Source organism: Olea europaea, chromosome 7, assembly GCF_002742605.1.
Source record: "Olea europaea var. sylvestris chromosome 7, O_europaea_v1, whole genome shotgun sequence".
NCBI lineage: Eukaryota > Viridiplantae > Streptophyta > Magnoliopsida > Lamiales > Oleaceae > Olea > Olea europaea.
Genome location: NC_036243.1, coordinates 12,706,497 through 12,719,357, shown reverse-complemented (window position 1 = coordinate 12,719,357; position 12,861 = coordinate 12,706,497). Strand labels below are relative to the sequence as shown.

General features: G+C 34.1%; 1 protein-coding gene across 4 annotated transcripts; it reads left to right on the top strand.

Moving 5' to 3' along the window:
* The first annotated feature begins 4,135 nt into the window (after positions 1-4,135).
* LOC111397032 (protein RIK-like) lies at positions 4,136-12,513 on the top strand. Of its 4 annotated transcripts, none has more exons than XM_023023698.1 (11): positions 4,136-4,223; positions 4,666-4,764; positions 4,901-4,935; positions 5,026-5,101; positions 5,554-5,643; positions 5,987-6,073; positions 8,081-8,174; positions 8,264-8,381; positions 9,008-9,479; positions 11,558-11,819; positions 12,008-12,513. In XM_023023698.1, the coding sequence occupies exons 5-11, from the start codon at positions 5,602-5,604 to the stop codon at positions 12,127-12,129; spliced, it is 1,197 nt and encodes a 398-aa protein (XP_022879466.1). In that variant the 5' UTR covers positions 4,136-4,223; positions 4,666-4,764; positions 4,901-4,935; positions 5,026-5,101; positions 5,554-5,601; the 3' UTR covers positions 12,130-12,513. The 4 variants fall into 4 exon arrangements, with proteins under 4 accessions (XP_022879466.1, XP_022879465.1, XP_022879468.1 ...); XM_023023697.1 differs by having other exon boundaries at positions 5,554-5,649; XM_023023700.1 differs by lacking the exon at positions 12,008-12,513 and having other exon boundaries at positions 5,554-5,649; positions 11,035-11,688.
* The last annotated feature ends 348 nt before the right edge of the window (positions 12,514-12,861 follow it).

Genomic DNA, 12,861 nt, shown 5'->3' with positions numbered 1-12,861 from the left:
ACGAAGAACACTTTGATTTTATATTGACATAATTAATGAGCTAGATTATTCGAAGATGCATTTTTGGTTATAATAGCAAAAGTATTGAGCCCATAAAGTTATACACATTTATAAGGTAACATATGTGGTCCAAATGGGAGATTGTTGGGAAATTATTAATTTGTCACACGGATAGACATATGTAATTAATTATGTATAAATGCTATGTTAAAATTAAACTTAAATTTAAAGTGATCTAATAAAGAAGTAATTGGATTTAGAGCATCTAAATAAAGTATGGGCTGAATTATATATGTAGAGACCAGATTCCTTTAGAATTGTATTTCATGATGGACGAAATACATATGGAAACTATATTTGGATTATAATCTCAATTCATATGCAACTTCTCATCCTTTGTTTCATCACTTCAACACAAATTGTAGATAAAGCATATTAAAGAGAAGAATTCAAAACTCAAAATCAAGAACGGACAATCTACAATCAAGATCAAGAATCAAAGAACCCAAGGAGACAAAATTTAAGATTAAAAGCAAGAAACAAATTAAAAAGAAATTTCAAGATTCAAATTCCGGAATCAAGTTCCAATAATAAAGAATCATTACCAATGAATTAAAGTATATTCCGCATAATTAATTTTCTTGGTGATTTGACATGGAGGATCTTGACAATAAAACAATTAGATTTTCATGTTATTAAAATTCAAAGTTTCATAAAATTTCAACAATTCATTTATCTATATTTCATTGCCTTAGTTACATACTTTATATAAAGGTTCCTTGGTGAAGCTGTTTATCTTATTTCACACATAAAAGATGTTTGAAGAGATCCTTGTAATTCGTAGGGACGAGCCGACAGAGTTTTTACACTTAACAGTGAAGCACTAAAATTTTTTGATTTACATTTTTGTTTTTTGAAATTTGTGATTAGATCATTTATTCATAACACTGCCTATTTTGGTTTCTTTTAGATATTAACTTAGGGTCCGTTAGATTACAAAAATGAAATTTGGGTGGAATAAAAATGAATTCCAAGAAATTGAATTGTCTAGAACTTGTTTTTCTGGAAATTGTCAAGTAAATATGTTTGATTTGTATAATTTTTCACCTAAAATATGTTGAAAGTTTGGATCTTTTGGTGTTCTTTTGGCTTTGTTTTCATGAAAATTGTCAATTAAAAGGATATAATTTTTTATAATTGTGGATAAAATTTGTTCTCATTGATGAAAATAAAAAAAATAAAAAATAATTAGAAAAAAGAAAAGCTGGAAACCGATTCATCAAAAATGCACGTGTGTGGGAAAAGATGAAAATGGTTGCTTAGAAAATATCGCAATCAAACAAGCCATTTTTGTGGAAATTAAAAAATATTTTCCATGAAAAATATGGCAAATCAAACATGCCCTTAGAATTGCAAGAACATGATGGAGATGTCTTGTGCTTTGGCTATCCAACTCTTGATTGCTAATCAGATTATATTCCAATTGATTTTCCATAGTAGGTCCATTGAAATGTGTCTAAGAACAGTTCATAAATGGCATTGATAAATATTATAATGTTAGATGCAATCTTATTCACTAAAATTATGTGGCTGAGAGAAGATTTTCAAGGCAAGGTTCAATAAAAAGAAAGCTCGTGGACTTTTCTTCTGTCGCTGCTATTATCTGAATACCTACATTTACAAATACGTTTGAATGTTTTTCTAACAAACACAGTAAGAAGAAGAAAAACTTATTTTGATAGTAAAGTGAAATTTACTTTCAACATGAGTGACGTACTTACGTTTAACTTAGACCAACAGAAATTAATTTTTTTTAAACATTTTTTCATCGTAGTTAATTCCTTATTTTCGGACATGTTTCTTCGCTTAAAATTGCAAGTATACAGTGTCAAGGGCAAGCACTGAAGTGAATTGAGTCCAATGTTGATTATTCAAGAATTGTGTACCTAGTTTTGAATTAAATTAATTTAACTAAACTTTTTGATAACTAGTTTGGAGTTGGTTTAACAAAAATTAGTAAAATAAAGTTCTTTTTAAAATGCCTTCGTGGGTTTTATGGAAAAAAATTGAATTTGTAAAAGCATTAGGACTTTAGTCGATCCATGGTTTTTAGCTTTAATTTTCATAACTGACAAATGCTAACTTGAATCGATGATCAATTCTCCAAATTTATGAATTCTCAAGTAGGTTTTAACATATTTCGACAACTTCCAGTATCTTTATAAAAGTTGGAAATACATAAAAAGCTAAAAACACATTAAAACAATGTACATTTCAAATAAAATCAAGCATATCAGTATATCTCATCCTATTGGACTTCACGATATTTGATAAAAGCATCAAAGCCTATTTTTGACTTCTCCAAATTACATTAGCCACTCCTTGATCAAAAATTTAAAATCTGGTCCATAATCTTGGACATCGGAAGACGTTTCAATAGTTGAAGCCATTTGAAAGGCCTCGTGCCCAACACACGATTGAATCACACATATTCTCCACGCACATATAAAAAAGAAAGAAATGATTTATAACGAAAAAGGAGTAGCAACTTCCCCAAGTTTGCACAATATGGAGACTATTCAATGCACAAGAATATGTAGCAGACGAAATCGCTTCAATTGTCAAAAGCCAATTAGAAGGCCGTGTGCTAACCTCGCAATTGAAGTGCACATATTATCAACACACACAAGCAATATGATGTCATTGCGTCAATAATGACAAAACCACCTAAAATTACACATGCAAATGACGTGACACAACATGACACATTTCAACACCCGATGATCAATAACAAGGCATCATACTGAACACACAGCCATACTACATGTAATCTCGATCCACTTGTCAACGAAATGATGCTAGCAAAAAATAATAATAATAATAATAATTATGTAGGAGGAAAAAGGAAAAAAAAGCAAAGCCAAGTGCCTATTTTCTTAATAATAATAGGGTGAAAATTTTGTGTCTGCCATTTTCAAGATTTATCACCTTGCTTAATTTTATTTTCAACCTTTTTTTTTAATAATTTAATTTTTTTTGTGCTCATCCTCAGAAACAAAATAACAATGATTTAATCTTTTTTCATCAATCCTAGAAGGGTACGTGACAATTTGATGGCATATTATCGTTGAGGAAAACTAGTCGGAAAGGTCGAGGACAAAACTGTAAAATATATAAAGGTTAAGGTCCAACTCTAAACATTTTTCCCAAACGTGCACCTGAATTGGCTTCGTGCATTCTCACCGGAGTCAAACCGCCGTAATGTACACATATACATACATATATACACAAAACATCGCTTTAATTCAGTAAAAAAGAAAAAATTCAATAAATCAAGAAATAACGGAAGAGCTGTAATCAATAATTATTCAATGACGGAAGATAATTGTCGTAGGGTTTCATCCTCAGAATCTACCGATTTTTCAACAACCAAACAAAGGTGCGTTTCATTCCTATTCCATACAGTTTTGTTTGATTTTGCCCCAGGTTTAGTTGGATCTTCGTATCTTCTAATATCTTGAATTTTAAATTTTCTGTGGAACAATGCTTTTGTGTTGCTTCCTCTATTTGTTGTGTCGTCTGTGCAATGATTTCTGGTTTATGGATTATTTATGTTTTATGTTTTCGTTGTATTCATCGATGCTTTTGAGGTTGAACTTGTATAATGCATTTCCTAGATATGATTAATGCAACTAACGATTCTTATTTTCAAATAATTGTTGTGAGAAACTTGGAGAATAAATCAAATTACTTGCGTGATTGTTTTGTTAATGGTTTTGGTATGTCGCCTCTTGGATATAATGTGCCAGAGTTGCAACATTAATAAGAGAAAAAATGGAAAACCTTGTAGTGTTGATGTTCACTCGAGTTAAAGGGACTCAGTTAACTTGCTGCATTTCTCTGTTCGGCATATATTGGATGAAAAAAATATGTTCAGTTTATCGTAAATCAGATTCTTTTTAACTTTTTGGACTGAAATTTGTAGAAAAAAGAGAAAGTGGGATCAGCCAGATGAGTCGTTAGTTTCATCTGGTGTAGCATTACCTGGAACTCTTCAATTGGCAAACCTTGGATCTCTTTCCAGGATATCTTTGCCTCTTGTCTCCCCAGCATCAGATGCATCTATCGTAAATCCTTTTTCAACTACTGGCGCCTCCATACAGCAAGTACTTCAAGTGCCTCTACAGCAGCATGCTGCTGCCATTGTCCAAAAGTTTGTTCAAGTAAAGATGAAAATCCTGTTTTCTTTATCAGTTTTTCCCACGATCTTGTTTATATGGGCTTTCTGTGTTTAAGATATGTATTTTTAAATGTAAAGTATTCTTCAGTCTTCACTAATATCCCAGAATTTTTCGTATCTTACTTTCTTGCTTCTTGGTTTTCGAAGAAAATTTTTAATTGTAGTCCACTTTATTTTTTTCTATCTATACCTTCTTTTCTTCAAGGTGACAAGGTTCAGGTATCAAAATCATGTCATACCTTTTTCTCCACATGTTTATGGTGTCTCAAGTTATAATTTGTGTTGCATTTCATATGCATATTACTAGTTAAATATTCCAGATTGCGGACATTTTCTTGTGTTGAGTTTATTTCTTTGTTTATTTTGTTCTGAAGCATATATTGTTTATTATTAACTTTTGTATAATTAAATTTTTTCGTTTGTAGCCTAAAATTCAAGATGAGTTGATAGCTAGAGAAATTGTCATAAATGATGCTGATTCTGCTGTTCGCTATAAGCTAACAAAACGTCAAACACAGGAAGAGGTTTGTTTGGCCTTTTGACATATGTTTTAGATGGTAGTTGAGAAGTACAATTCCTATTGTTTTGATTTTAGATTGATGTAGATGGCTATTTGCTATTAGTTGGTGTTGATAATTGATAAGTTCCTATATTCCGCAGATTCAGAAGTGCACAGGTGCTATAGTCATAACTCGGTAAGTAAGGGCTGTAGATAATGTCTTCAAGGCTTTTACTTATTGTTTTTATTTCTTGTTCATAAGAAGCATATGTTAATGCATTTGCAGGGGAAGGTATCGGCCTCCAAATGCACAGCCTGATGGTGAAAGACCTCTATATCTACACATTTCTGCTGGGGCACATGTAAGTGTCTTTGTAATAATTTTTGCTGGAGATATGTTTAAAGGAGAAAATAATTCAGAAGAACTTTTGATTCTTGGTTGCAGGAAATATTCTTTTGTGTAGTGTTGATGAGTCTGATTTGGTTAGTTTTTTGGTATTAGTGAAGAAGCTTGATATATGATATGATATAGTGAAATTATTTGATCAAGTTATCTAATGAGCTATGCTTCCTGAATCTATATAGTTCCAAATTATTATTATGATATAGTCTCCCTCCCTCCTTCCTTACTGTTTAATTGTTACTGTCTGTTCAAAGATGCAGTAACTATTTAGTTCGATAATTTTCTTCACCTATCTTTGATTGTTGCAAATGTTTATTTACTCTTGGCTTTGTGTTTTATTCCCCCAAATACTACTATTTTTCTTTTATTATTATTATTATTATTATTTTATTTTTTATTCTTTTGCTTCAGTAGGAGACAACAGCAGAACGAATTAAAGCAGTTGATCATGCAGCTGCTATGGTGGAAGAAATTTTGGATCAGGGTTCTGTGAACAATGGGGTAAAGGTATTACTGAATACAGAGCACTACTTTAGCTGCAAAATTGTAATAAGAAACACTGATGGTCATCAAATTTTGTGCGGAATTTCAGTTTTGGTTATTCAATTTCTTTTTTTGGTTCCAAACTCGACCCACGTTTAAAATTTATTTGAGTTTGGTTACCACTAATGGAATTGTAATTGGTGACCAAAAGTAAAAGAAATTTAAACTCTGGTTGAGCTTGGAAAACAAAAAGAGTGGAGTTAGTAAAATGAAACTTCTGTTATAGTTGGTTGACCTCTAGTGTTTTTCACCATCAAAACTGGGAATATGTCACACCAATTTGATGTTGTCTTTACTGCAGGTTAATCCCTTATTGACTGCCTGTGTGTTTTTGGGCTTTGAGGCAGACCCATCCTTGGATATTTCTTCTCGTATACGTGGTCCAAATGTGAGCTTCTCCTTACTGTACTGTACCTTTCTTTGCCACATCTTCCGTTTTTCTATGTTTTTTGGTGTACACATTATCTTTTTAAATTTTTATTGGCTGCGGGGTTCTTTGGCTGGTGGGTAGATTTCCTCAGATTATTTAGGATTTGGAAGAACTGTTAAAAGAGTTGAACATGAGATCTTTACAACATACACCCAAGTAGGTTATTTGACTGCATTTTTCCCTCTCTCTCTCTTCGTCCGCATTTTTTCATTTTCTCCTTTCTTTAGTTTTCTCAAGGTCATATCCATGGGTTATATGGCACTCCTTGCTACATTTTGTCACGGTGAGAACCTCAGCTGGAGCTGCTCTTCTACCACAACCAGATTCAACTATGGTTCAGCTGAACCAGTAACCAATTTCAGAACAAAAAGAATTGGGGGACGAATTCTTTTCATCTAGCCTTGGTTTTTTCCCACTTAAATTCTTTATTCCATTGTTCAATAGGAAGCAAAAAGAGAAATGATTATTTGGGAGGAAGCCATTTCAAATTCAACATAGCATTCTTTATCTTAGACACCCCTATTTATAGATTTTTATACACGCATTACACGTAAATGGGTCTTTTTAATTAGTAATACGTGACAGTCATTGATTGATTGATTGATTTCTATCTAATTATGTTTTCTATCCATGTTTTATTCATCAACTTAGCATCCTTCTTTTTTTGGTTATGAAGTTATGCTTTTTATTTGTAATAGAAACGGAGAAAAAAAAGAAAGGAAAGGGGGGGGGGGGGGGGGGGGGGGGGGGGGATTTAAATGACAAAAGTAAGAACCAAATGAGGAAGGAATTGAATGGGGATCTCCAACTGATAACTGAATTTGCAGATAAAAATGACAGGCAGCACTCCTTCGCACATGCTTATATACTCAATCATGGAGAAAGTCGCATTTCACAAAAGAAAATAAAGAAATGTTTCTAATTAACACATTTATTAAAACGACACCATTTTCACTAAATCAAGATGACACCGTTTATGATTTTGAAAATTGATTACAGCACTGGTTTTCGTCCTTTCCTTTGCACTGGTTTTCTTCTTTCCTTGCACTGGTTTTCTTCCTTTCCTTTGCTGTTCTTTTCCCTTCCTTTCTCCTGCTTCTGCTCCTTCCTACCCATGACACATTGGTAGTAGTATTCTTAACTTGCCATGCGTCACATATCTTCTGTAGAATTTGCAAATGTTAGGACTGTAATTCCTGAGTATGAATGAAATATAGCTCCTGAAGTCTAAGTTACACTATGAGGCTTCCAAGTTATGGAGATTTGGTATTCAATTATCCTAAAATGATTTTTTTCCCTTCTTTAGGATCAAGTATGTCTATCTAAGCGAGCATATGTATCATAAATTTGACTTTGGCTTCTTTTCTTCTGTTCACTTATTCTGTTCGCAAAATTTTTTTACATCTCTGAAAAGTGGTCAGTCGAACTTTTTACCTTGGTTATGCCCATCACTTTATCTTTATTAGCAGCGTAATATTAAAAGCATGTTTAGGAAGCGTTTATAAATGTATTAAATTATAATACATAAAAATAAGTGGTGGATAAGTGGGTAGTACTTGTGGGTTCATCGAAATGGGTGATGAAAAGTTATTGCAGTGTTTGTAACTCATGAGCCAAACATAGGCAAAAACTCAAACCAAATGATTCCATAAGATAAACTTTCAACACTATTTTATATCTTAATTGAAAAAGTGGACCTTTCTTGGGTATGGTAATGGTCTCATGCTTTTCATTTCAATAGTTCATGCCACCTTTCTATACATTGATCTTAAATTGTTCAGCAATAGCTTATATCCTGTTTTCCATCTTTAAGAATGCATGATGCTGGTTGATGACTTAATATTAGTATTTCATATTTATTTTTATGATAATATGAAATCCTAATGTTTGAAGCTTTCTCTGACATCTCCATACAACTCGGAGAGATTCTTTTCTGTTGCTGCTGGTTGGCTTTTCTAAATGCAGGACCAGTATGTTAACCATATTATGAGTGAAACGGGAGCAACTGTCTTACTAAGAGGACGTCGTTCTGGGAATTCTGAAAATGCACTGGGCGAAGGTCGTTTTTGTCGTGTATCACATTTGAATTGTGCTATTTAGATGTCCTGATCGCTGTTAATATTTCTATTGCGTCTGCTCTACTTGCAGAAGCACCGCAGCCGCTGCATTTGTTGTTGTCAAGCAATGATCCAATTGGTCTTGAACGTGCGAAACTTCTGGCTGAAAATCTTTTGGACACAATAAGCGCTGAATGCGGTGCCTCTAGGTAATGAGATTTGTTTATATGATGCATAAAAAGAATAAATAGATGTGAAAAATGATCACAGAAGGAAAGAAACTTGCACGCATCTATTCCATGGCATCCCGTTCTCGTAACAGGTACAAGGTGGGCATTAGCTGTTAGCTTTTGCTGGATATACGCAAATATGTTCATATTATGTTGTTTATAACTTTAAAATCTACAAGGTGAGTGTTCTAGTGGGCCTTGTTTTATGAATCCCTAATCCATCTTTCACTCCACGAATAACTTAAACATCAAATAAATTATAAAGTGATGATGCTAATCGATCAAAATATCAAAAAAAATATGGTGTCCATTTGGGATGAAAGAATTTTGAGAGAAACATTGGGCACATATATACAATGACATTTTTGATCCATCTAGGATCACTTTTTTTTATTATATTTTCCATGAGAAGAATGGATGTGGATCTCTTTTATTCTTTGTTTTTTTCAGAAGAAATAAAAAAATTACCACTTTTTCCATGCTTGAATCCCCTCAATCTGCCACTTGTGCATCTTTATGAGCTCGGTGTCTGGTATCTTTTAGATCCCAAGCTATTTCTTACACCACAGGATAACTTGTGGGATCTTGCATATCTGTATTTACAGGGCTTCTTCATGTAAAGTGTATGTTGCTGTCCCACCTCCACCTCAGTTGTTAGGCGAAGTCCAAAATTCTGGGAATGAGTCAGTTGTGAAAGAATGTGTTTCTTCCAGTTTGACTTCCTCAGGTGGCATGACTGGTGATGTTTCTCATGGAGCAGGATTGCAATCTATGGGTTTGTTGAATCCTGGAATGCCTCAGGCAAGCACTGTTTGCCATTCACATTCTTCATTGATTGGTGGAACAAGCTATATTGGTTATGAAGGGATATATCCACAAGCTACACCTTTGCAACAAGTTGCCTTAGCCCTTAGGCAGTCAACTTCTTCTGTTACTGCTACAGTTGATCCTGCAGCAAAAGCATCAAGTGCAAAATCACCTACAACGGTGGTCCCCTCTGAGGAGAAGCGCCCCCCTCAGAGACGAAAGTTTCAGGAATTATCAGCTGCTGCAAAAGGGCCAGCGACTACCCACCAGGTATCAGCGATTACTGCGATTGAAACTAGTCGAAGTTTTCACTTCTTTAGGGAGCCTGGGGGTGAAGATGTTTCCTTTGCCTTCTTATGACTAGCAGTCTAGCACTAGGTGTTCTATTTCAAACAATTTTTTTTATTTTTTGTTTTTTTATTTTTATTTTTACCTGTCAATTATACCCTGATATTAGCATTGGGGTTGAATATCTTCAAGCATGTAGTTCTAGAGTTCTGATATTAGAGGAGCCTTACTAGAATTTTAAGAGGATTTTATTGCTTTAATTTTCTTCTCATAGTCTACTGAATGAACTTACAAGGTAGTTAAACTATCCCTGTGGACTACTCTTTAAGACTTTGGGATAAGTTTGAGTAACTTAATCCCTGGTGAAAGTTGATAACTTGATATCAAATGGCTAGAAGTTGAATTTTCATTTGGTTCAAGGCACAAGCCTTTAATCTAAAATGCTTACCAAAGCACTTTTTTGGGTCCCTTTATAGATTGGGTTTTACTACCCTTTTGCTTTCATGTTAAATTTTTGAATAAGCCATAATGTCTCCTATAAAATATATTCAAACAAGCCTTCTGTTTAACTGGTTGGGCAGAAAAAGAGGTACTTGTCTCTCTGTTATCCTATGTTACGAATATTCTAAGTTTGTGTCATGGTAAATGCATTACATTCTCTCAAATAGACTTTAGTGGAACTGGTTGCCGGGTATTTAATTTCATATTAAGGCTAAGTGCCTACTTGACTACGAAGTTGTTTAGGGAAATCACTGAAGTGTCGTACAGGCAGCGAAGCTAACATTGATAATCTTTTCTTGGTTCCCATATAGATGTTCTGGGATTAAATTGTTAATAAACAGCTGCGACCTTCCTGTTGGATGAGATGGTTTCATGATTTAGTGACTACATTGAAAATAGTAGATAAAGTCTGCAACTTCCTCTCTCTCTCTCTCTCCCCCCCCTTTTTTTTTGTCATGCACATTTATTGCATCTTGAGTATTTTATTGAAATGCAATAAGATATAGCCGATGTTTGGCCCCTATTTTTCCAAAAAATTATTTCAAAACTTATTTTCAACCATATATTCTCCTATAAAATAATTTTACACGCAAATCCAAAATTTTTCCTTACATTTTAACCACACATTCTCCAACAAAACACTATTCTAAAATGTATTTTTGGCTATAAAATGGGGCTCAAAGAAGGGCATAATCTGTCATTATATTGTTGGTGCTGGTTCATTCGCACTACATAACATTTTCATCCATCATGCTTCGAACATAAAATAGGTTATGTTGATTTATCCCTCTTTAATTCGCAAGTCGATGTACATATATGATTTTCTGCAGTAGGTGTGCATTTAATCATAATTTTATCCCTCTTTAATTTGCAAGTTTGTATATATATGATACTTTGCAGTAGGTGTGCATTTAATCACTCCTACAGAATCCTTTATAAGCTTTGTCAATCTAAATTGATAATTTTTTTCCCTTTATTATTAATAAATGAATTGCATTGTTATTTCTGTCCTGATGTCTATTACTTCTTATTCCAGGTATTTTCTCTGACCTTGTATGAAGCTTACAGGCCGATATTCACAGGGTTTTCTGACATGGAAGTGGCATGGGATGGCCATGCGTTGATCTGTGATGTGTCTCATGTAATGCACCCGAGCACCTGTTTCTGCTTTAGTAGTTTCCAACTGCCAATCTGCTGTCAAAAGTCACGTCTTTCTACGTTTCTATTTTTCCACCTGCTACCCTTTCTTTTCCATTGACGTTTGGATGCTAGAAATTATATATGAGCCATGAATGGCAGATGAAATAACCCTTAACATATTGTGCGTAGTCCACATTGTCTATAGAACGAGTCCAAGGTTCTATTTATCATTGCAATTTCTGTACCATATCATAATCTGAGTATCTTCACCCCACATATACATGTATTTTGCTTATATCTCAGATGCAGCACTTCTGATGAAGATTTGCAAAGGTTTTATAAAGTTTTTCTTTTCCAGACATCATTTATGACGCCATATTATCTTCTAACATTGTGAGATTTGTTAAATGTTTTCCCAGAATAAATTACAGGGATCAGAATTTCAAATGCCACGTGAACTAACATCACATGTAGGTGCAAGAGATGTGCCAACTATGGCAGCTCCAAGGAAGTTGATCTGCTCATCACCTGATGTAATTCCACCACCCCCTCCCAGGAGGATGCCGCCACCCCCTCCCAAGAGCATGCCTCCACCGCCTCCGCCACCAAAGTTTAATTCAACTCCTGAAGTTCGTGAGAACAACAGCATGCTGCATAAATCAAAACCTGAAGCCATCCCTGGTACTTCCACTCTTGCCTCTATATTGTTTCTATTAAAAAAATTGACGTGGCTTCTCATGCATATATTGGGAAAGTTCCACTAGTCTTAACATTTCTCTTCCCATGCTTTTGATATCTAAGACTAGCAGAAGAAATCAGCTGTGCCTTTATCTGTTCATTTAATATACTTCTGTGCTTATTGGGGCCAGATACTTTAATCAAGCTAATGGAATATGGAGATGACGATGATGACCTCGAGGAAACCATTGAAGAGCCCTCTAAAAGCCTTTCAAGTGCACCGGCAGCTCCTAAACCTTTCTGGGCTGTCTGAAATATGGTTTGCCCTTTTGTCATGCACTGGTACTGACTCGCATTAAAAGTTCATTTTCTTCATCTCGAGCTTTAACAGCTGGGAATGTAATATTTGTGGAAGGATAAATCATCTGTGGCTGATTTTTTATTTATAACTATCTGATCTCCTTCAATTGAAATAGCCAGGGAGTTAATTTTTGACCCCTAATGGTATTGGCTGCTGAAGCGTCAGGGAGGATATGTTACAATGTGTACATTTTCTAGTCATAAGTTGTTTTGGTCTGTCTCAGCAATTGCCTGACGGCTTTACTTGTGAATTTCTTTTTTTCTCGCTCCCAAGTGATAATCAGGTATACCAAACCAAACCGAGAAGCATAGAAGAATAAAACATCAAATTGCTGCATCTTCCCAGCGTTTCTTTGCGCAATTGATTATTGCAATTCACTAAAAACTTTGAGAGCTCAATAATGATATTTTGCACGTAATTTTTTCTCTTGTAGCTTTTCAAGTTGAATTACCCGTTCTGTAATATTATTCTTATAATGCATTACGCAGTTGATGTGATCCAAGGGGCACAAAATTTTCGTATTCTTGTGAGACTTATATTTTAGTTAGGATTCTTAATTTTTGATAATTTCTATATTCTCAGGAGTTCTATTTTGTTTAGAATTCTTAATTTTGGTAACTTTTATATTTTTAGAGTTTTATTCCTTTTCAAACTACTTTCTAGGTTTTGTTATAAATTGGTTAT